This window comes from Apaloderma vittatum, unplaced genomic scaffold, assembly GCF_000703405.1.
Source record: "Apaloderma vittatum isolate BGI_N311 unplaced genomic scaffold, ASM70340v1 scaffold2226, whole genome shotgun sequence".
Taxonomy (NCBI): Eukaryota; Metazoa; Chordata; class Aves; order Trogoniformes; family Trogonidae; genus Apaloderma; species Apaloderma vittatum.
In genome coordinates, this window is record NW_009721056.1 from 90,845 (window position 1) to 116,382 (window position 25,538).

General features: G+C 36.5%; 1 protein-coding gene across 1 annotated transcript in view; it reads right to left on the reverse strand.

Annotated features, from left to right (window-relative positions):
* Positions 1-25,538, reverse strand: part of PRDM6 (PR domain containing 6) — a 67,228-nt gene that overhangs the window by 20,298 nt on the left and 21,392 nt on the right. Inside the window, exons 3-4 of the mRNA XM_009871214.1 lie at positions 6,444-6,571; positions 2,611-2,735 (exon numbers count right to left, since the gene is read on the reverse strand). Of these exons, the coding sequence (XP_009869516.1) occupies positions 2,611-2,735; positions 6,444-6,571 (253 nt within the window). The remainder of the gene's footprint in view (positions 1-2,610; positions 2,736-6,443; positions 6,572-25,538) is intronic.

Below are 25,538 nucleotides of genomic sequence, written 5' to 3' on the forward strand. Positions count from 1 at the left end.
ACACCTACTGCAGCAATAATTCCCCTCTCCTCTTAAAGGGCAGACATTAAGCGTATTATACTATTATACCTCACAAATAGTCACACAGCCAATACAGTACAAAGCCAGTGACTTCACCACGACTTGTATGATCAAGGCTAATAGCAGTTAGCTAATCACAAGATAATGCAAAGTATAGGCAAAGCTAGCTTAATGCATCAATTTTCTGCATACAAAAAAGGAACAAACATTGTTTTATGATTATCAATTACCTATGCTTTATGAGGCACTCGAGTATTTCAGTAACAAATGCAATATGTTGTTCTTAGCAGTAATTTAGTGCCGAATTTGGATGTTGAATGGTAAGGAGGGCAGGAGGTTACACATGTAGAAGAAGTCAAACAGCTGCCTCACTCCTTGAGCATCATCTAGATGATGCAGTGAATGAAGCAAGAATCCTATGAAACAATAAGGTTAGCTAACAAAATATTGTGTCACAATGCAAAAAGAAGCATAATTTAGGCCACCTGTCCCTAGTACTTTCTCATGCTTTCTAATTTTGGCATGCCTGACCTCATAAGATATTATTTTAATGGGGATTTCTAAATTAAATGATGTATGCATGTGTCTGTGTCTACACATGTTCACACATTTAGTTACTGTTGTGAGGTGTTTATATGTGTATATCCACAAGTAGGTACGTAGCACCTACTAAAGAGGTGATTAGAAACTGCAACTCTGTTTAAGTGAGTCATGATGATAGATTTCTGAGAGCAAATACGAGAATGAAATTTCATTCCTGAGCTGGAATCACCCAACATTTTTTAATATACAGTAAAAATTTAATACAAACTAATCTTTTGGTAATACCTTAAATAATGTCAGTTACTTGACAGAGTTACGTTCTAATATCTTTTGTCAATCATAATGACTCCAGTATTATAATATTATATGCTATTTAATTTACTTAAGTTGAGGTCGTTCCTAGGTTATTGCTTTCTGGAGTACCTGAGGATCTGATTTCTAAGTAGAGTTACATCCATGGGATTGTCTATCACGAGTTTCTGGATGCATAATACATCTTCTATGTTCCTTCAGTAAAAGGGGTAAATTGTATATTTTCATTTTGTCCCGACACTCTCATACAAGAAACAGATCGCATTTTAAAAAAAAATAAATTAAATTGTATTCGTGAAAGTCTACAAAAGCAATAAGATCAGGATTTTAAAGACCTAAGGACTATAGGCAGAGTTCGTACTGGCTGAAAATACCCCTGTGCAGAAGATACACAGAACATCTATTCTCAGAACTTAAGTGTCACTTAAGTCACACACTAGCCTGCAGCTGGCTCCATGCTCAGAGGTTAATTTCATCTACTCATGTCAGTCTCTCTGTGGATGAAACTATGGTTTGTTTCATAGCAAAATAGCAGGTGACAATATTTAGAGATTTTAACCATAATGTTTTGTTTTTCAAATAAAGGTTTTGTAAGGTCCAGATCATGAAAGAAAAAATAATATTTCTATATTGTACGCTGCAGAGCATGAGTTTTATCAGCAAACATTACTGCCAGTAATTAAATTTCTTTTAAACTTTTCTCAAGCCCAACAGGTTTGAAAACTCAAGATGAAAAAGGATGTTTATTTTTGACAGTTTAATCCCTGTTATCTTGCTGTTTTATTGCTGCATGGTTCAGTATTTAAGTTGCTATGAGACATTCATTCCTCCTAGCGTTGCTGTTTAAGTGTCCAAGTAATTGACAAAAAAAAAATATCTCATATGAAATTTATCAAGCATGAGCAGCCGCAGGGTTACATTAGATCAAAGTCAATCAGACATCCATTATTGGTTTCTTCCACCATATAGATAGACATAGCTGTCAAAATGGAAGAGAGGTCTCCAATGTGAGCTCTAATCAAGTTCCACAAAGAAACAGTGAAACTGAAGGATATACTTGGATCATCCATTACAGACAAAGGTATCCAGGACCAGACTGCACTGGGTCTGTGTTCTAAGATACATGAGTTATTTTGTAATGATTCCAAGCAATCTAAAAACATATTATTGAGAAGAGGTGGAAGAATGGATGGGAATGGGGATGTCCAGAACAAAATGGAGGTTCATTGCCATTTCAGGCTACTTACACATGGTTTGTATTTAGAGAAACTGTCTTTTACCTTTTAACCTCAAAGAAGATCTCATCTCTACAGTAAGTCAGACAAAGCTTTTCTTAGCATATTCAGTGGTAATAGACTGAAGAAACATTAACAGGCCTCGTGGACCTGCAATGCATTACTGTTTTGGCAGAACGGTAACTTCTGATAGGCCTTATAACAGTGGAGAGGGCCAAGCAAATTGGTTAAGGATGGACTAGGAATTAATCACTTACAAGCGAGAGTGGTTCTATACACTACCAAGCTATGTGGGGCTGCCATGGTGGGAAATCTGCTATTTAATTGCACATATCTAACACCTTCGTGTATTTAGGTGATCATACCATGATCAAAGGCTTACCTTAAATATATAACTGCTTTCATTTAATACATCTTTAAAATACTCTATGAATATATCTGATCAAGTACAAAACAGGAATTCTGGCTTACACAGGTGGAAATACAAGGAAGAACTTACAATTTTCATCTTGTGCAATGCACTGGAGAGGGATTCCAAAGAAAGATGTGTAGCTGTCATTGTACCACACCAACAGTTCGGTGCCCCTGGGGATATCTATACAAGCCCGGTAGAATATATTTGACCTAATCAAGAGAAAAAGAAAAAAGTGCCTAAATTAGGAATAGAGAATTCTCCTCCTATCATACACAGTGTTACAGTATAAATCCATTGTTTTGGAAGCATTTCTGCAGATAGCTAAATTAATAACTTACTGATTATTTTAAAATCTAATCTATGTAAGGGAAGGACTTTGTTCCTGTAGTACAGGGTAATAAAGAGCTTACAGGCACTTTTTACCCAGTATATTTTAAACACTAAGATTTTCACATACCAAGATTTTAGGAAAAGACAGATATTTTCTTGCAGTGTTCCTCTGAAAGTAATTTAAGAAATGTTAGATTTTGCTCACATGGTAGAAACATCAGACTGGTACACACAGTTCTGTAAGTTCAGCCATTTGAACAGTTTTGCATTTGTCATCTAAGCTAGAGTAGACATATTTTAGGGGTAAATAGACAACGCTTCTTTCATTTCAACACATTCTTTTAGCAAGAGGTTTAAAGTAGCGTGGCCCTTCATTAAGCAATATGCCACCAGAAAGAGACATCTTGGATTCTTGCGTAAAATAGACTTTGTCTTATGGAAATTTAAAACACATGGTTAATCTGAACACACAACCATAAAATTTTTCCCTGTATGGAACATGAGGGTAATGTTGATAATCCTTCAGTAAGTATAAATTAGTATTACCATAAACATGATGTCTTGTCGCATCACTCTGTGGGAAAAGACTGTGGATATTCCTAGACCACTGAATTGGGAGCTGAGGGGGTGAAAAAGAAAAATCCTAGAATCTCTAGCACAAAAACAAGAGCTTCATCCTGATGTGGCACTGGTGTAAATAGCTTCAAAGTGATACTTCTACACTTAGCAGGTTTACATGGGGGTAAAAACTGTATAAGATTAGAATCAGGCACAAGATAAAATAAAATGTTATCAGTTTGTAGTGGCTTTTCCTTTAGGCTTCACATAAAACAGTAAAACACACTCCAGTGAGATGGATAGAAATTCAATATATACAAGGAGAACACTCCACTCTCGCTGAAGGATTACACACCAAAATGATACAGTCAAAGTACCAAGAAATGACCATTTTTTATAACAGCTTATGTAAGGCAGAAAAACATCTATAGACAAAAAAAAATGTTAGGCCTCAACCGGTTTTCTGAGTGAAGAATTGCTACAAACGTTAGCCTGAAGTTCAAGATAAAAGTGTTTAGGGTTGGTAGGCCTTAAATTTAGACTTTCTATAAAGAATTGGCTGTAGCGATGCAATTTGTTCCTTGTATAACACTGCAGACATAAGGAGAATCTTTTACCACATTTTTCATGGCAGTGAGATATGCACTTGTCAACATATTTTGTCACCGCAAAGTGGCTCTTGGCAACAGGATCATAAAGATCAATAAAAAAGTGCAGATTCTCAATATTTTACTAGCAGCTGCAAAAATTTCATTTATCTTGTTATTTTCCTCACTTACTGCCACCCTGTCTCAGGAGGGCACTGCTAGCTAAGCAGAACGGTTTTCCTACCCTTCTATGAATATCTGACAAAAACTCTCCCCTTTGTGTCTCCCCCTCTCTTTCCGTCCTCCTCCTCATCCTCCTCCTCTCCTCTTCTCCCTCTCTTTCTTCCCAGAGCTGTGCATTTTGTTAATTCTTTCCACTGCTACATAAAAATGAAAATCAGAGCCGCTCTATAAATTACCGGCATCTCCTAACTTGAGAAAAATTGAGTCTACTTTGTACTTCACCCTTGTAACATTTCATCTCTCAGTTTGGCTTCCCTTAACATAAACACAGCAGCCCGGCAAATGAATGTGCTAAAACCAAATGACACACTTTGCCGCTGAAAGAGCAGAACTGTTTTTGAGCAATGGGTGGTCTGTGAGGCTTGGAGTAGGCAGGGAAAAAAAAGTGTAAGCGTACACTGTCCCTTACAAGCGTGCAGAGCTTCCAAAACTTGCAGAAATCTCTGCATGCTGAAGTACATCAAAGGGATATTTCCCTTTTCGGATAATATTTCCTTTGCTGACATGTATTTAGTATTGTGGTTGGATGACTCATAAAGATAGCTTCATGGCGTCCCAACGCAGTTGAAGCAGAACACATGCCAACAAACATTATTGTCAGCCTCAAAATAAAAACAAAACGTTCAGCTAAGGGTCAATCAATCAAGAGCACTTTGAAGAAAATTCCATTTAGATATTACAAATCATAACAGAATGAATTTAAACCAGCTGACTTTCTGTGAGGAGGACGTCCATGTACAATAAAAATTAGGCCGGTTTTTCAGTGTCCAACTTTTCTATTTTCTTACACTTGGATGCAGTCACTGGTGATGGATGCCAATTTTTTAAATTGTGTTTTTGTAGTTCATTTTATAAAGATCTGAAGTAATCGAAAACAGATCAACAGAGGGAACTCTAAGTAAAAACTCCATCATGAAAGGAGAGTTGTAAAATCCACTTAATATTGACAGATGTGTAATGACTTTCTCATGTTCACTTCTCATCTAGGTTTGTCATCTATATATATGTACGCATATGCATTTTTTTCTTATTTATATATATACATGTGCACACACACACCACCACACTGAGAAATAGTTCACAAGATACCTACAAAAATACTCTTTCATCATTACAATCTTTATTCATTATCCAGTGTGGTTATTTAAAATCTGATGGGATTTTAGCTATAGATATCAGATATTTAAGGGTATAATAAAAGACTTGTAATGTATAAATAGGATTGTTATTTTTTTAACGGCCACATTATTTAGTCAACTGGCCAGAGAATAAAAAAGCTGAAAATGCAATTGAACAATTTTACCATTGTTAAATTGGAACCCTCTGGGATAATCAAACTTTATATATATTTCATTTCAGCTTGCTTTTCTATGTTTTATTTTTAATTTTAAAGGTACTGTAAATAAGTTTAAGATTGTTCCCAAAGAAAAGAAACCCACTCTCTAGAGCAACCAGCGAAAAACGGGATTGCTCGGTGCAACTGGCAAGCCCCGGGCATTCTTTGAAGTGCTTCCTACCACGTTTAATAAGGCCAAGCAGTTGCTTCTGATTCTGAGGCAAAAAGTTTGTTTATAGCTGAGATCATGTATTTGTGTAATGCGTTGTCTGGGTTTTTTGGATCTGTTTGTGAGTGCAAAGTAAAACGCACCGTAACTTCTTTACATTTTTCTTCACATTTTGACCTTCTCCAGCCAACAACAGAAGAGGCACAAACTCTAGCGATCTTGGCTAGCAGGTGCACCCAACACATAAGCTTTAAGTATGTACGTGTCTCGTGTCTGACTCTCAGAAATCCTTTGGGTTCAAAACTCCTCTCCTGCCATTTTTCCCCTGCCTCTAGCACATGCTTCTTTATTAAGGGCAGAAGACTGCTTGTGCTGGCTTGCTTCTGATCAGACCGTTTGAAAACACGGGGACAGCTCTGTGCAGTGTGGTGGTCACGAGTGAGACATGGCTGGACTTGTCCCCAGGAGCTCCAGGTCTAACACTTACCACAATGGCCTCAGCTCAGGACGACCAAAGTTAAACCCTTCCTTGCTACACTCCGAAGCTTTTGTTTTGCGTCAAATGAGCACATTCACAAAAGCCCTGCTACCGCCTTTGCAACCAAAGGCAATAGTGCTAGTGACAGTTACAGTTTTTCTTTTCAGTAAAAACATTCTCATTTTGTTGCATTGAGTAAATTATGACATACTTTACCTGTACTGAACCACTGTTAGGTTCTGTTCCCCGCAGTGCCTTGCACATCGGATATACCTCATCCAGCTTGACTTACTGGGTTCTCCACCATCAATAAAGTGCTGCAGTGTCCCATCTTGGTCATATATCTAGGGGAGATGTCACAAGGTCAAGTAGTTAGAACAAATCATCAGCAATCATTTTCACTGCTTTATTGGTGTCTCTCTGTGCCTTTTCCAGGAATTTATTGCCATGAGACTTGTCACTGCATACTGATGCTCTCAGAAATCTACATGGAACAGCAGAAAAATATTTTGGGGGATGTAAGTTTATCATGTTTCTTTTATCAAGCCAATCTCTTTGTATTAAACATATTTGTGGTGTCTCAAAGATGTGACCATGTTTCCCAAAGAATATTTAACCTATTTTGACAGGCTGGCCTTAAATAATGAACTGCCAGATAAACAAGAAAATCTGGATGTAAAGCCTGTATTGAAATGTCTGGAACATCTGACCAAGGGCCAGTAGTAATCCCTAAACAAGTAATCCCTTCCTTCACATCTCAGTTGCAGCAAGAGCATGTACTTCGGCAACCTCACGTCATACATTAGGGAGTCGCAGGATTCACAATATCAAAGCAAATGAGACTAGAAGGAAAAAGAGAGTTGAAGATGCCTTTAGAAGCTCCCTTGAGACATATAATTTTTTGAAGTAGTAAATGAGGAATCCTGAGGGAATCATGGTTTTCCTAAACATGACATCCCTGCTAAGGACATGAGAGCTAGTTTTTAAAAAAGACAGTATTATGTCTCTATTTGGTACTGCATGCTCCCTCTGAAGTTAAAGAATAAAACTGCTCGTGAGGATCTGAAATGAAAAGCTATGTGTTTCATGCACATCTGCCCTTCAGACTGCTTCAAAAATATTGTCTAGGAAGTGCTAACCCCAGTAAAATCACGTGGTCTCACAAGATTTTTACACAGTAAGTTTGTTAAATTCCAGAAATGTATCTGAACAATTAGGTGCTTATCTGAAGCAAACCTTAACTTCAGATCTTTTGCCACTCTACAGATGCCATCTGCCTTAACAATCCTACTCCAAAAATGTTATCCCTTCTGTAACTGTATGAGCCTAAATTGATGTCTTCTTGAAAGTACTCATTCTGCTAATTAAGAAGGAAGCACATTTATTATGTTGAATTGTACTTTTCTAGAACACACAAATTAAGAACCTTGCATTTCAATATCAAGACAATAGTCCCAGAAGTTACATGACTATATTCAACACTTCTGATTTATTAAAAGCATGTTTCCTACAATGCACACAAATACATATACAGGAATCACAATCTAGTTCTTTACTCCACCACATGAGAGTCTCAAATTCAGGAGCTACCCTTGCTGTTTGGTTTTGACCAAGAGGGACTGGGAGTAATCAGAAGCAATATATCCATTGCTAGAGCATGAGAGATGGGGAAATCAAGTGCCTACAGAGATCCTTATCCCTTGTTTCCGAGTGCCTGTGAAAAGGACCAAGCGGATCCTGGCCAGATGCTCCTGCGTTGAGAAATCAATATGCTACCCCAGCACATACCGAATGGTGCAATGAAGTCAAAGAAATTAGAAATCCTCAGAGACAAACAGCTATTGTAGTACTGAGGATTTCATTTATTTTTTATTTACGATAGCTTGTTGATTACAGCAAGGACCTGCTCTTACGTAAACATATTAATATACGTTGAATATATGAGCAAAATATGAGAAACAAGAAAAATCTGTAGTCAAAATGGAAATGTTTTACAGGAAATCAGCCTACAAAAAGGAAAAGAAGGAAAAATTAATGAGTAACAGTGGTTGGCTGGGACCATTTGGCAATATCTATCCTAACAGTCTCAGTACAGTATTTATTACCTATTCATTTGCATGGTGCTTACTAATGTAACAATATACAGCTTAACATGAGGCAAAACCAACTTCCATAAATAAAGGGTTTGTAGCTTGCTAATGCCAAAATGATATGAACAGGGAAGACAAAGGTGACTGACGTAATTGGTACTGACAGCCATACCTGGACACTCAGAGCTTTGTGTGTATGGACAGTCATGATCCGATAAGAGAAATCAAACCCTGCCATGAACTGCAGAACTGGAACTTTCTCAGATCTTGGGCTGGAATAGGAAGGGCTGCTCCACCAGACTAAGTATTTTCAAATGCTTTATTCTTGTAGGTACTGATGCATCAGTGACATTATGTTCTCCTTTCGTAAGGGGTATTACTGACATTGCAAATAAAGGTGCATAGAATCCATTCCACGGCATTCTTAGCTCTTTTCTAACAGGAATGAAAACCCAACTGTAAGGAACCAGGAAATCTAACCTTGGAAGGGAAATAGCAACACTGCATTGCATCTGTTTATTTGCCAAATTGCGTAATAGAGGTTAAAATTTGAAAAAACACAACTGATACGCTTCTTATTACTCATATTACCATCATGCACTATTTCTTATTCATATTAGCATTGCCTAAATCTGGCAAACACTATATAGGAGCCTGTAGAAACCATCATGATCTGCCATAATGGAGGAAAAGCAAAGCTGTTGTGCAGATTGAGAACTATATGGATAAACATGTTCATCTGCGTCTGTATTACACATGCATATGTATTTAAATGCTCATAGTATCTATAAAAAATACTGCAGAATTTTGTGATAAAATAATGTTACTAAAAATCTTTGACTGCCTCACTAGATCACTACCACCATTCACACAGGTGCAAATTTTAACACATTGCAAGACCATTTCTCCCACTCCCTACAGACAATGCATGTATTTTTTTTCTCTATCTCACAACAGTCATTGATCTAAGCGGCAGGAACAGTTAGTTATTTTTCTACTTTGATTACACTTGGAAGTGTAAACTACTTACTGGATCTTTTCCCTCTTCTGACCTGAAGTACTTGTTAATTGTTGGTTTTGCTGAGTTTTAGGGGTGGAGGTTTTTTTGCATTTCCTGTAAATGTTTCAAAATTTTAAGGTTTTTTTTAATGTTCTGTTTCAATTTTTGAGGAATGCACAAAACTACTGATAGAGACTGGAGTCTGATAAAAGAGGACTGCACCCACCTTCTCATTTGACATGCCTTGTATTCCTTAGCAGTTTCCATATAATTAATTAACTTTTTAATAGGTTCTTGACTATTTATGGATAGTTAAATTTTATGTTACATATCAAGACCCTCACAATGTGAAGCATATTATTATTCTACAAATTTCACTCTTTAACCTCGGAATACAACAGAAACCGCTTCTTTTTCCAAAATAGTAAAAAAAAATTTGAAGTGTAACTAGCACAATTCAATTCTTCTCTTTTCCACTTTTTTATATTCCCTTCCTTTCAAACACCAGTTTACTCAGTAATCAAGACATCAATACAGAAAGGCATGAAGTATATGATGGAATTTCTTACAGGATACCACTGATAGTCCTCATGACCTACACATGCTTGCTAATGGGAAAATATGGGAAAAAGCAGCTAGTGTAACAGTATACTGGTACTGGTCAAGTTCATCTTATAATGGTGTATAAATACAAATTAAATATGAAGGATTAGATTTATTACTTGTTGGATTGGTTATTTATAATTATTTAGAGGCTGTAGTTACTGAAACCTACAGTGTCAATGACAATAGCAACACATAGCGGCAGTAATAATTTCTAAAATCTGTGAGCAACTATTACTAAGTAAAATAAACAGCAGTTGCTGAAACATCTGTCACTCTGGCAACATACCAGGTCTAGGTAGGACCATAGAAGATTTAATTAGTACTAACAGATAAGGCAGAAGGCTAAAGAGCCGTCAGAGAACTCTCAATTACTTCAGTACTGACATATTTGGTATTGCTCACTTGGACAGAAGGGGGCAAATGTAATTCAAACACTGAAGACTATTGCTCCAGTTTCTGGTACATATGCCACAGAATTAGAATAAAGGAGCTCAGCTCCTAGCTCATGTTCCTAGTAGCACAGCTGCACAGAAAGCCAAGCTGTAAAATAATTTCTCAGAAAAGACCGGGAGAAAAACATTGGTTTGTTGGAGTTCTTTCCTCTCTACCTGTTGCTTTCCGTTATTCTCTTTCCATGGCCTGTTAAAGGATTATTTCTTTAGAAACTTTCCCTGCATTTTATTTTTCTGTTTAGTCACATAGAAAAGGTTCTATCATACAATTTAACTGACTTCTCATTTTCCCTGCAGGTAAGGGGGAAAAATGACTGGTTCTGAAAGTGGAATCTTTTTGCATGCACATTTGTACTGTAAAAGCAGCTATTAATTTTGTTTTATTTTGCAAGACATCAAAAGAGATGTGAAGAAAACCACAAAACATGCAAGAGTTAATTCCTACCATTAGTAGAGAATCTTGCATTTTGCTGTTCACTGCTATTCTCATTGACATCATGTGCATAAGGTCATAGGATGTCCAAATCACTCAGCGTTAGCCTTGTTCTCATACGAGAAATTCTACCCTTGACTTCAGTGGGAGGAGTCAAGATAGAAAAGAGTAGTTTTCATGACTACATACATTTCATAAATCAGCAGCGGTGCATTTAAAAACCATGGACATAGTCTAAACTACTGGAAATACAGACAGACATGTAACAATCTAGTGACGCATCAGATAAGGTAGCATACATACAAGTTATATTCTTTCTATAGTAATATATGAACCTATAAGCCATAGCAATAGTGAGAGCTTTTTCCGTCACTGGCTTGAACATAAGAATTGAATAGTCTCTATGTTAGGTAAATCTCACTACATTGAAATCTTGCTTTTGGCATAACAACACTACAACATCCTCTGCAGGTGACTGTATCCTAAATAAAAGTTGAAAACAATGCCAAAAAGACCAATGTTTATAAGCCTGGCTACTTTACAGTCTGTAAAATCTGTGCCGTTATGGAAGATTACATTCTGAGGCAGGACCTATAAAGCCTATTCTTTACACTGGAGAGAGTAGCCCAGATTGTCTCCCTTTGTTAGAGCCAGCCCGATCTGTTGTCTGACACATAATCTTTCTGATGCATGCTAAAACTTGAAGACCAGTTTCTTCCTTAGGGCCCATAACTCTTCAACCACTCAGGACATGTTTCTCTGTCCTTTTGGTCATTTGAGTGTTTGGAGAAGAAAGCTACAACCAAAAAGGCCCAAGATTTCTTTGTGTGATGTGGTATTCTACTCCGTGATTACTTCCTTTGAATGAAACCGACATTTCTTCAGCCTTTTTTTTTTTTTATTATTTATTTTGCAGCATTATATTCATCACCCCAAAAAAATAGTACTGTACCTGAAGTTGAATACATCTATGCTTTGATAGGTTCGGGGAAAGCGTTCAGTGGCATTACTGGTAGAACAGAGCTCTACAGCTGCCTTGAACTACAAGGAAGGTTAGTTCTGCAATGCAGAAGAAATAGCAGTAACTTCTCTGAAAAGCTCTGTTACACAGGTAAGTACACAGTAAAATTCAGTGATTTGACTCGCCTAAGGCAGTGATTTTTAAGCAAAATGGGAATGGGCTCTAGAGTTTCTTATGACACGCAGACATTATCTCTTAGTGTTTCTAATGTCAAACTGAAAGCAAACTGGATTGTATGCATGACTTGATAACTTATATATTTAGATTGGATTTTTTGTACTACATTGGTGCTTAGCTGCATTTGAAATCAACACATTGCCAAAGGACCTCGTCATCTAGAAATTCAGAAACATTCAGAAGATGCTGATGAAACTGAGAGAGAGGAGACAACTGACAAAATTCCCTGAGCAGATTACACTGCATAGTTTAGGTTGAAAATAGTTTAGGTTGAGCATAGTTTAGGTTGAAAATCAAACTCTATCTGAGTTCATATTTGATGATATTTGAAGAATGATTGCTTTTAGATATTAAATGTCTTTAATACTCTGAGCTGGGCATCAGATCTAGAGAAGAAGGAGCTTTCTGAATATGTATCTTCTCCCTGTTACATGTTGAATGAGAAGGCTGTGTAGAAACAATCATACATTTAGCCATCACATCTTTCTCCTCTCATTCACTAGCTTGGTGAACAAGTCAGGCCTTCTGGCAAACATTTTAAGAACAACTCTTAGTCACTCTATATAAAGGAAGATAAGAAATACAATGAAACCCAGAAGCAAACTGCAACACATGCAAAACTCTCCAAATAAAGTTTAACTAAAAAGAAACACTGGTGTTGATACATAATAACATTATATAATCACATTCTTTACAAAGACCACATCTCAAACATTGAAATATTTTCTAAATGACATACTATCTTTCAGATTACCTATGCAGTAAACAGGCAAATTATTCTTAGTCAGTATAAGGAAATGTCTATTCAGCACATTGGGATAACTCTTAACTTTGATGTCTAATATATATTATCCAATATGTAATAACCAACTACACACATAAAACTTATACGAAAAAGAAAGTAGTATACATGTCAGTAACCTCATTTTACTATAAGTGAAAACATTTGGACAGGTTCTTTATTCATCAGTATGGACATTATTTCAAAAAGACATTAGTTATGAATGCTCCTTGTATATTCCACTGTTGCTTGACAAGACTAATTGATTTGGTTTGCCTCTTAAAAATATGCCTTCAGATTCTTTATGGACAGATATCGAAATTAAAATACAGAAACATGCTATAGATAACATCTAAGTTTGTTGGCTTATGATGAAATAAGAATGTTTTAGTTTTACTATTATGCAGATAGTGAATGTCAGTTACTACAGTCTTTACATGTATGCAGAATAAATCTATGTCAATGACTATTTACTAGTTCAAAGTGATTTAATTTTTTAAATAACTGGAAAATATTTGGATGCCATATAGGAAATGCAACAGTTCTTTTAAACAAAGTTTTTTGTTCTTGCAATTTTTATGTTACCTGTAAAATGGTGTAAATTTCTTCATACTTTGAATTAGCATGAAAATTTTCAAATGTTTTTAATTGCACTGAAGCATTCTGAAGTGCTATAAACCATTAACACAAGAGGAATCTGAAATGAGTGAGCAAGGAGGAAAAATCCTGAGGTCTCACTGGTTAAAATCAGGCAAAGGTGTTCTCCAACACTTGTTGGCAATAGTGTTCCCGGGATGCAACATCTCTCTGAAAATACACAGAAATAAATCCTAACAGCCAATGATCTTTAACTGCTCATACTATCCAAAGCAATTTTATAGAATTAGCCATATCTGATATGGAGTGTACATCTCGTAATATCTGCTTAACATTTCTTCTCTTTAATCTAGCAGGCATCATCTAGCAAATTTTATAAAAGAGAATACTTGCCAACTAATATTAAAAGCTATTTAGTTTTAACATTTCTCAAAGGATTATAGTATATGGAACTATAAACATTGTTTTGAACTGTCTGTGCTAGGTGAAAGGCTTCATCTCTCACTTAGACCTCAGTCCAGCAAACACTTGTACACATGTTGTAGTCCCATTGATCTCAATGGGACTACTCGTGTGTGAAATCAAGCATCTGTGTAAGCGGTTGGAGGACTGGAACCTTATTCAAGAAAGTGCCCTGCTGATTATGTAGACTTCATTAAATATATGGTTTTTTAAGTCAAGTCTCAATGCTTTGTTTTGACACTAGCCCATCAAGATTCTGGAATAAGGAAGAATTACATGTAATACAAACCAATTTTACTCAACAACAGGGAAAAATGTGGATGACACTGAGAAGAAAAAACATGCACAAAATTGGAAACTTGCACACACGTGAACAGGTCTGCAAAGAGCCAGTGCTCTCGCAGCTTTCCCTGACGCAAGATGGCCTCCTCAGTGTGTGCTTTTGCACTCTTCTACAGGTCCAGCAGATAGGACGGAAAAGGCAGCAACACTTTGACCATGGGCCACTCTGTAATTTTTGCTCAGCATTGGTATTTCCACCCTACGAACTGCACTGCATTTCTGTGCAGCCCTGGTAGGAAAAGACCATATTTTCTGCAGTCTCATTTATATGGGACATGGAGCATGAAAAGAAAAAGCATTGCCAGTCTAGGCTCGATATCCAAAAAGAGCAGGGAAAAACAGACCAAAAAGAGAAAGACAGTTTAAAAACAAGGAGGCAAATAATCAAAGCTGAAATAACCCAAACAGCAGATTCTCACACAAGATGGCTAGTAGATGCATATTCCAGTAGACATATCAAGGAGGGAGTTACAAGAAGAGTGTAAGGGCCTGATGCTGAAATCCCTCACTTTTCTGGAAAGCTGCACTGAATTTAGTCAGTAAAGAAGCCCCTAAGATGATACCCTGAGCCAGAATCAAGACAGTCACGGTAATCATTGTTCCTCCCAATGCCTCTGAAATCATGACTGCTTCCTTTGCAAGATAATGACAGATCTTTGCCCATTTTCTTGCAGCTTCTTAAAATCTTTAGCCACTGCAACAAATCTTTAGACAAGCAATGAAATATTACAGAAATGTCCTCTGTCATTCAGCCGAGACGTTTTTTCAGCCTATTTCCATACAGTAAATACATCCTTCCAGTTGGACAAAGAATTAAAAGAGCAAAATAGCTAACCACAAACAAAATGTGACAGAGGACAATACTCTGAAGCACCACGTACAAAAATAAGTTTTAGCAGATTTCATCACTCAGCATTAAGCTAGGCAATGCAGCTGAAACAAGTGAGTGGGTACATAGCTCCTTAGGTGACTTACTGATAACTCAGTGACCTTAGAGAAATCAGTCAGGACCGAATGACACTCACAAATGAGAATCATTCTGAATTGCCCTGATTCTAGTATGTGAAAGGAAAGCAAGTTGCAGTGACAGCAAGGAAGGTTGATGGTTCAAATGTGAATTGATGGTCACCTTACTGCTGACCAAGAGGAAGCTGAAGGTTTTTGATACCCACTTCTGTAATTTCTGTTAAGCACATTTTCAAAACAAGGTTCCAAACTGTGTTTGTATGGCTTTGTGCATAAAAATGTGTCTATGTGTGCGTTAGTACTTCCAGAAAGGCAGCAGATTTTAGAGTCACAAATCCTAGCCTCAATGCTTAGTGATACTTCCAGACATACTAAAGTATGGCACATAGAATATAGGGCACAGCTAGATTAGGGATTTTTTTGTTGTTGTTTTTACTTTGAAGCACATGGAGCTTCTCATTCTTTTCTTTAACTTTAGGATTTTTTAAAGCTCACAATACCACATCACCCTAAACATTTTAAGAATCTGTTTAGAGAGGTAATTATCTTCTCAAGCACAGAACTCCTAGAGACACTCTCAGTCCTGCAGTGAAACAGGCAAAAATCCTTTAGCAAATTAGACTTAAAACTGCCACTGAAGTCAATGGAGCACAAGCTCCTGCTTACTTGGATACTTTGGAACCCTACATGCCTGTCTACTTTTTAGGAAGGTAAAAGCTGATAGATACACTTTGCTCTAACTTTCTAAGCCTTGCAAGAGGGAATTCTTCTATTTCCTTTCAATATGCCATTGAGAGGCTATGGTCTCATCTGAAGTTAGGGGCACTTTAGGGAATCATGGAATCGCTGAGATTGAAAGGGGTCCTTGGACCATCTCACAAAGTAGTAATGACCTCCACCACCTTCACTTTGAAATTCCTGACTTGTGGTTCACAGGCATTCTATGAGAAAAAGAGGAATTGAAAAAAAAATCAGAAATGAGTTACATGTAAAAAAAAAAACAAAACAAACCCCAAACTCTGAAATGAAAGCTTTTCCACAAGCAATCCCATTTTCAAGCAAGAGAACACTGACAGAACACCGACAAAAGCAGTGCTGTGCAGCATAATGGTTGTGACCCACTGATGAGGATTTGGCACTGGGCAAGGATATAAAGAGTTTTATTCAGGTGTCTAAACACAGATCTCCCCTGCCATTTATGAAGGCTCTGTGTATCTTGCTGAGCCTCCAGTGACTGCTCCAGACGGCAGGCAGATCTCCCTAAGTCATATGCGTTACCTGTCAGCCCTATCTGTATGTCTTAGATACTTTCCAGTATTTAAAAGGGCATTAAGCATCTCTGTTCAGACACTAGAATTCCTCTGTAGATGCCTGAATTCAGCTCTTTCTTTGAAAAAGGTTTGTCACATGACTTATAGCAAGTACTTAAAATCAGTGTCATCACCCCATGGCTGTAGAAAACAGGGATTTGGTACTTTCTTTTTTTGTGTGTGCACCATTTGTTTATCTTCACTCTTGAGTTTCTACGCAAATACGGGTAGGGAGTGTCTTTAACAGTGTATGTGTAAAATATCTGTCTCAGCAGAGCACCCATTTGCTACTACAGTACTTATCAGATAATTCTTTCAATCTTTTTTTAAATGTCTCCCTAAGACTGACTATAAATAAGGAATTTCAGTAAAAATGACACATTTTACAAAATACACTTAATTCCTTTGTGAGTTCTAAATAATGAGGCACACTGATATTTTTAGTTTGGAATATTTTGGAATGTCTGGAATGCTAAGTTCCCCAGATGATGATTAAAAGGTCAAGTAATAAAGTATATGATAAACTATGCCTGAGATTCCTCATAAAACAAATGAGTAATGGCTGTACAAACTGTGTCGCCACGTTTTTATATTGAAAAAATGTCTGAACTGTAATATTCCTTCAAAATTGTAAAACTATAGGATTGTCAGAAAACCAGCATGGTGATGGTTAATTTGCAGCTGCTTCAGGGCTGAAGTCAGACTCAAGACGCAGATGAAACATGTGCATTAAGGAGTAATGCTGGTGTTGCTAGTGGACACACGGTGGAGAATGTGAAATGGTTTTTTTGCTTACCAGAGCGCGGGTCTGGTATTGGTAAGTATCGTGTTAAGTTTCTTTGGAAGAGAGTTTGTTTCTATGAGGATTACAACATTAGATTAGAACATTGCTTGAGTCACAATCACAGGAGCCCTCTAGAGCTGTTAAGCATTTGGCATATCTCACTTATCTCTAAGGGTGGCAGGGGCCATCAATACAAAGTGGACCATCAATCAATCTGGGGTCTTCTTCAGACATTGCCTGTCAGCTGATCAGAGGAAGACTTTAGAGAATCAGCTTTCCATTATCAGGATTTGGTCTGCGATCAGAACAAGCCACTGAACCTTTTACTTTTCACTTGGCAAAAACATACACACTGGAAAAAAGTCCTGACAGTTCATTCATTTTGCTCCATCACTGGAGCCAGATGATGTTTGACTGGGGAGACCCACCCTCTTTGATGTTGTGCTCTTTTGAGAGTGCCCTGCTGTGAAAAAAATTTTCTCCTTCCAAATTAAAGAGAAATATTTCTGCGTCCAGCTGTTAAATGTGACGTTTGCCATTTTTCAGTGTGTTGGCTTTGTGCCATCTTGCAGGCTGTGTTTCAAGCCTATCTTTTTCCCTTCTTCTTCTCAGCAGCAATACCCACAATGTGCTAGTGTCTCCAGCTTCTACATAACATCAACACTAAAAGGGAAAATACAAGTAATACTGCATTGCTCTGAACTACAGCAGCAATATTTGCACAATTTCTTCTGATTTTTTTAATTAAAGCTAGCAATCACTTTGTTACATAAAATGAAAGATAAAGCCCTTAAATACAATCTGCTTATGAAAAGTCAAGTTCAGTTTCATTCTAATTGCAGCAGACAAACCATACCAAAGAAAAGCCTCTGTAGAATACATTTGCTGGTTAAATGAGTGTGGATGTTATTAAAACTTGTTTCATGTGTACTGAGTCCAGATCAAAAAAATGGCATCCATTCAGCAGCCCTAGTTCTGTTTAAATTAAGACAAACTTCTCATGAAAGCTTGAATAAACATTTAGGTTTAAGTAATCAAGAAAACCTGTATCTTTTCATATTTATTAAGTGTAACTTTTAGAGTTATAAAAACCACTGTCATGAATTGTGTATACTATAAATAAAGGGTGGACTCATCATCACAATGTTTTGCCTATCTATTGAGGTAGATGAAACAAAACAAGTTCCAACTTCTCTTCAGCTCAAGCTCTCCTTCCTCCTTTTCATTTCCGTATCTGCTGACATGGAAAAGGATCAACGTTTGATAGATTTTCCCAAGCTCATTGTTGCAAAACTATGTTTTGTAATTAATCTCAGGCTATGATGAGGAAATCTGAGTAACTGCTCATGTACACATCACATCTTCAGTGTGAAAATTAAAAACTGACTGAGAGCTTCAACAGATGAGAACGGAAGCACTTATTTTAGACAATTACTCAGATGATGACAAAAAATTAAGCACTTCTTCTTTAGGTATCCACATTCTAGATTCATGCCAAGAAAAAGAATAGTCCAGAAAGATCTGATCTAGAACTAAGCTGTAAAGCTATAGCCTGCTCTTCATTTACCCTACATATAACTCATTAATTCAGTTTTTAAAACTGTAAAATGATAGACAATTGCAAATAAATATAAAATAGCCTCTCTCCAAGAGGCTAGCATGGAGCCAAGCTACATTCTACAGGCTTCAGACAGCTCTCGGAAATTATCTAGTATCTAACAAAGACAATACTGGGACGGGAGATGTCCAAGGCAACACAGAGATGCTGACAGTAACAGTGTCAGCAATTCAACATGACGCATGTTTCTTTCATCCTGGAATAAGTCAAACACTGCCACTCCTAAAATTACACATGTATGCCCTATAAATGGTTACATTTGGATCTACGTGTGATGCTGTTTCATGGCTGTATAGCACTTTGTTACAAGAATATAATTTATGCTATTACAGTTATTATCTGCCATTACTTCTAAACAGATTAAGAAACATTTTTCTTTCTATTAATTCCAACTCTGACTTCTACATAGAACTAATGTTATTCAAAATTTCTGCTCCTCCATCAGCCACAGTCTCATCATGTTCCTTTTTTATCAGGGCAGCAGAAAAGCATCCAAGAATGTCTCATTAGAGTGAAAACCAAGGATTGACTGTAAAGATTTGTGTTCCTCTTTTTCTCTATTCAATTCTGAATTTTTCTGTTTTATCTTTAAAACTATGCAGCTTACTTTCATCCTTGCAGCCTTTCTCGACTCTGCTGTCTGTGGCAAAATGAGTTTAGGCAAAAGGATTTTTTTTTGTCCATAACAGTTTTAAGTAAAAATATTTGGACACCTTATGTAGGCCAACACAGGCGCAGCAGGTAATTTCAGGAACAAGAAAGTAGTTTGAGCAGCAAGTCTACTGGCCTTAAATGCTGACTTTTTCACAAAGGAACTCAAAGTAGGTGAATTAATTAGAAGCCAATAGAAGCAGTTATTATTACTCATGAAAAAAATGTAACAGTAATCTGATTAATCAAAAACTGGTTTTATTTTTCTCCAAGTCTAAATTCTAGACACAAATTAAAATAAAAGAGCTTTTATTTTTATTATTATTGCATCCTCAAAGTTTAACACAAAGGGGAAATTAATCACTATTTAGCAGAGTTGCATGCAAATTTTTTTACTGGATATAGCCAAAACTTCACAATGTTTGTAAAGCAATAACAATAACAAAATGTTTTGGAGCAAGTTTTTTTTTGCTTGTTTTAAAAAAAGTAATTTGAATTATGTCAAGATTTTATAAACTATAATAAAATATTTCATTATAAGCTTTCTGAGATTTAAAACAGAAAGGAGTTCTGAACTGAGAAATGAACTTTCTGTTTAGAAAATGTAAGAACAACATGTTTAGATGATTTTCTATTCTCCTTAAAGTTTTATTCATCAGAGGTTTCCCTAAAACCGACATTTTTATATAAACAGTTTTAGTTTCTCAGCATTCTCTGGAGAAAAAATAAATAAATTATTTCCTTGGAAAACCCCAACAATTTGTTACGAGCTAGGCATACATAAAAGCAGTCGTGGCACCTAAGAGCTTGCAAACTAAAAGAAACAGATAAGGCTAAACGAATTGAGAGACCCAGAAAATGTGGCAAAAGTGTAACCTTTTCCCACTCCTCTTCTGTCTTTGTTTCTCATGCATAATCACAAAAATTATTTGCTTAAATACAAAGAGATTAATAAGGAGTGAGACTTCAGTATATCCCTAAGCTAAGCAATTCTCCTCTGCCAAAAGAGAAAAACCTTGAGTTTCCAAGTGGGATACAGAGCTCTACCAGCTCCCTCCTGTTGATGGAGAAAATAAACTCTGAATCTACATGCAGACATGTTAAAATCTAAGCCCTTTCTTGGCATGCTCCTGTCTTCTGGTTGTCAGTCCATGGAGAAGGTAGGTAACTTTAAGACATATATATTAATCCATACATTTGAGGGCAAAAGGAAAGGGAAGGCATACTCAAGAAAGGTTGGGAGAACCTAAGCAATGTGTGAAATAAAAGAGCACATCTGTATATTTTATGTAAGGGGTTACTCAAAAGGAACACGTTACTGCTAACAGCAAGCAAATGAACCCTTTTTCAATAACTTTTTTATTCCTTACAGACTGCATTCTTACTGTACGGTCTCGACTCTCCCAGTTGGCTTGACCACTACACTTACAAAAATGAGAGAATATTAAAAACAACCATGAGCCAAGTCTTAGCCATACGTTCAGATTAACTATTTTCCAAGAATTTGATGAGACTGTAATAAAAATCAATTTATCCATAGAAAGAAACACTTCTGGTTCTCAACTGGCAGATTTATGATTGCATGCAAACATGAATGTCCTAAAGCTCAGCCTTTTTAATAAGGAGTCTTTTAAAAGACATAAAATATTTGTCCTAATGAAGTAATGGTTTCCTAAGGTTTAGCTTCTTTTCTGTACTGCCTACAGTTTTATGTCTTTGTTGAAATGTGTCACTTCTTAAATTATGATGTTTTCCTAAGTCTACTATATTCTTTTTCTAACCCACACTAAGAAAGCACAATCGTCAGAAATTATGTTTTGAGGACGAACTGACCTCCAACATATTGTGGATAACATAAATTTCATATTTTATAGTTATTTTGAAAACATTCCTAAACTCGAACCCCTTGGTTGCTTAGTATTTTGAGCTCACTCCACCCAACAACAGTAAACTAAAGAGGCCAATTTTTCAGCCAAGAATCAAAGTAAAAGGTGAGAGGAGAAGATGAAAAGTACTTTAATATTAGGGAGTCACTGCTATTACAGAGTCACGGCCAACTTTAGATAAGGCACCGTACTAAGACAGCTCAAACAGCTGCTGCAATACCAGGATTGTCATCTTAGCCAGTTCAAATTTGTCTAAAAACTCTCCAAGAAATCGGGAGTATGGGAAGAGTAAGATGAGAGAGGTTAATGCACTAGGATTCTAGCCTCTGCTGACTCATTCTGTCAAAAAATACTGAGGATCATCAAGCAGAATACGATAGTATATGACGGTAGAAGATTTTACTTCTTTTTCTTAAAGACTTTTCATTCTCCAATAGAGAGCAGAGAAGGATGTGAGTTACTCCAGGCTTCAAAGGAAAGACATTTATTTTGTCCAGATAAGTAAATTGTCTAGTAATCCCATGTGGCATCTGGGTAGGAAATATATTATACTTACTAGAAAATTGACCAAATCCTTGGAATCAAGGATAAATAAACAAACTGACTGAGGGGAAAAGACACTTACCAGAGGCTTAATAATGAGGTACATTTAAGAGCATTCCATAATTTAAAGGCTAGTTGCTCAGTAAGCAGGACTAATGAAGCCAGTTTTTAGTATGGATGTGTGCCCTCTGTCCTCAAAATTTTCACAGCTGTAGTAATTTCCACTCCCACACCGATTCCATTGTATAACCCTGATATCTTAATATTTCTCAATTATTACGTACTTAGCACTGTCACTGGTATTACTGGCAGTGATAGCACTGGAAGAGCAAAATGTGTGGCAAAGTGTCACACTGAGGATGTAGGAGGAACAGTGTCCTGGGATATCCAGTCTTGTAAGTAGAGAACAGGTATGGTGGTGACCAAAAGCGTTCACAAAAAAAACCAGTAACTTTTGCTTGGCAGTGAGATATAGATTAGGTCAGTGACCTTTGCTGATCCCCATTAATACCAATCCGCATTTGAATAATCTTCTCAACTATACCCCAAAAGTGTGTAACTACTTTTAGAAGTCACATAATGAAATGTGTAGGAGCAAGAAGGTGAAACCTGGAGCAGCGCTGGACAAAAAAGTCATGGTGCACAGTCTGTGCAAGCACAACACTCCTCATAACCTGGAACAATTACACAGGCAATAGGTCCAGATGAAGTTGTTGTTTTCCTGAATATCAGGAAACTTAAGCTGCTACGTGTTTGGAAAAGCATAGATGCCATGACAGTACAGAAAAGAGTTTGCCCTGTTTGCTTTTAATAGTTGACTTCATTATACATATAGGATATCCTGTATAACACAGAATGTCTGGCAATCCTGAAAGAATAAAATGAATTTTCCTGTTGCCATTTACTTTTTTGCTATATTTTTCTACATTGCAGGAGACTTAACTTACATGCCTATCCCATTAAATTTAGTTAAAAATCAAGGAGAGAATACTGTCTTCCCAGAACTATAGTTCTGACTACGAACTAAATCAACACCAATCACTATAAATAAATCATCAGAAATAGCACAGTTGTGGTTATAGCACAGTTGGTTGTGGATACTGTGTGGATGCAGTTGTGGATTTGATATTCATCAAATTTAAATGTGATGTAATTTTTGTGCCGTATTTTCTCAATCTGAAAAATGATTTCTCTAAAAATGTCCAAAATCAACGAACACTAGGGAAAAAAATCAAAAAATCCCACCAAACTACAGCTCAGTTTCTGATAATTTTTTTAACATTGTAGATGGGATCTGAATAGCACCCAAAACCATATTGACATGAGCAACTCTTAAGACACAAAATTGCATGCAAGAACTACAAAGAGTGTCAAAAGGCATCAAACTCCACAACGCAGAGTGTCTGTAATAATAAGTCCTCTAAAAGTCAGTACAGTAACCAGTAGCAATCACATAGCTGTCAAATTTTTAAAATACTGTAGCGACGGGAAAGAAAGAGCAGGAAGACCTTACCTCACTTGTAACAAAAGATTGTAACATTTTTCACCTGTAACATTACAAAAGACTGATATTGCAATGCTCATTTTACACCTGAGGTAAACCATGCCATTAACATTGCAACTCTGCTTAAACACTCTGTCAACTTTAATTGCTTATCTACATATACTGCCTACATAAATGAGGAAAAAATCCAAACCTCATCACACACATCATTTCACATACTGCATACAGTCAGTTCTGAGAATTGTATTGATTCAATATCTTTGAAAGCAGAAGTGAACAGGACACAAAAGATCCATCATGATGCAATTATCTGAAGTTTTTCTTTTAAAATGCATCTATGTTTGGTCTCTGCCAAAATAATATTTACTGCAAATTTGCAAATGTCTCAATTATAAAACTGTACAGATCTGAACCATAATACTCAGATCTCAACTGTTTTATAAATACAGCATTAATATAAAAATCCTTTACCATATAACCAAAACAATTTAACTTGCTATGGCAATAACCAGATCATGTTCCTAAACAAATAGATAGACTCCATCATGTAATTTTGAACTTCTTCTGACCTTCTGATGGCTACAACTGGAAACACGTTAGCCAAGAAAAATACTGGTGACTGTATTTGCAAAAGAGAGAATCTTGAATTAAGCACTAAGCCTTTACTTCAGTAGACATATCAGATGCATTGAATAGGAAAAGGTAGCAGCCCAGTTCTGCTTTCATACCCATCAAGTATAGTTACAGATTAAAAATCCTACTGATTTAGAGCATATCTACAGTGCAGTCAAAGTGACTGGGACTGACGCAGACAAATCTGTTCTCTAGGTGTTAAATTAGGTATCTGGGTCACAACACCAAGACAATCACAGCAGCATTTGATGTACTTAAGGCTATTTATCATGATTTACCATGAGGTCTGGATCTCTTGGCAAGCTCAGTATTGCTGGAATTACATTATTTATAAGGCTGAAATAATTACAGCTAGTTGCCCAGAGGTGCAGACACAACTTTGGCCACGATGCAACATGTCCTTAGTGAATTTACAGTAGTAGAAACTGATAATAAATATTGCGGCACTACTGATTACTTCCTTTGTTCACATGTAGTGTAAAATGAAGTTTGTTAGCAACTTGAAGATAGGATTATTTTTACATAGCATTAACCAACTAGGTCAAGTGTATAACCTAAACCTATTACCCAATGTCCTTGTAGAGACAATGGAGAGAAACAGACACTGTCAGAGGGTAATATATCATAAGCAAGGTTAACCAATTTAGACCAGATACTTAACTAATATTGAATGTTAGTGACTGAGAGTGCAAATATGACCTGCTGTAAATTGCCACACCATGGATGGAGTTCACTGAGACCAGTGCCCAAAAATGTCAGTCATTTTCATTGCTTATTGGTTGCTTTCTCATGCTCTTTAAGAAAAAACAAAGTATAAACATTTTTTATTATCTTAACACTTGAGTGTGACTATTGTAGTGCATTTTTTATTAGCAAAACAATAATAACTTCTTTATTTAAATACATTTGTAAATAAATGGGTAGTGTCACATCAGTCTTAAAAACTCTTAGCCTGCTCTATGACTGGACTATGAAAGCATGCTGTCAGTAAATCAGGAGAAACGATGCAAGGAATATAATTTTTTTTTGCTGTGGTTTTTTTCTTTTCTAAATTTCATCTCTCTTTCCAAAATACCCTTCTCCCTCTTTTTTTTTTTGTTTAAGTACAATGAACAGCAACAACAGCAGCTTTTTGAAGAGCTGTGGTTGTAATGCTGCTGAAGGCTGCTTTTCTAACATGACCTTTCCTATCTAGTAAATGATTATAGTACAGCAACTCAAAATAAAATTAAAAAAACCCAACACTTTTTATCTTATTGCTCACAAAAGTATCATGTTGAGAAGGCTTTTCAGACACATACTCAAGACTGGAAAACAATAATCAAAAAACCAAACTAAAAACGTGCCACTTGCACTCAATTTTATTTTCAAGACTTGACTGGCTGGGACATCTTGAGTCATTCTCTGGAAGCCTTGATACAATATGTGAATGGCAGGAATATGAATATATCTGAG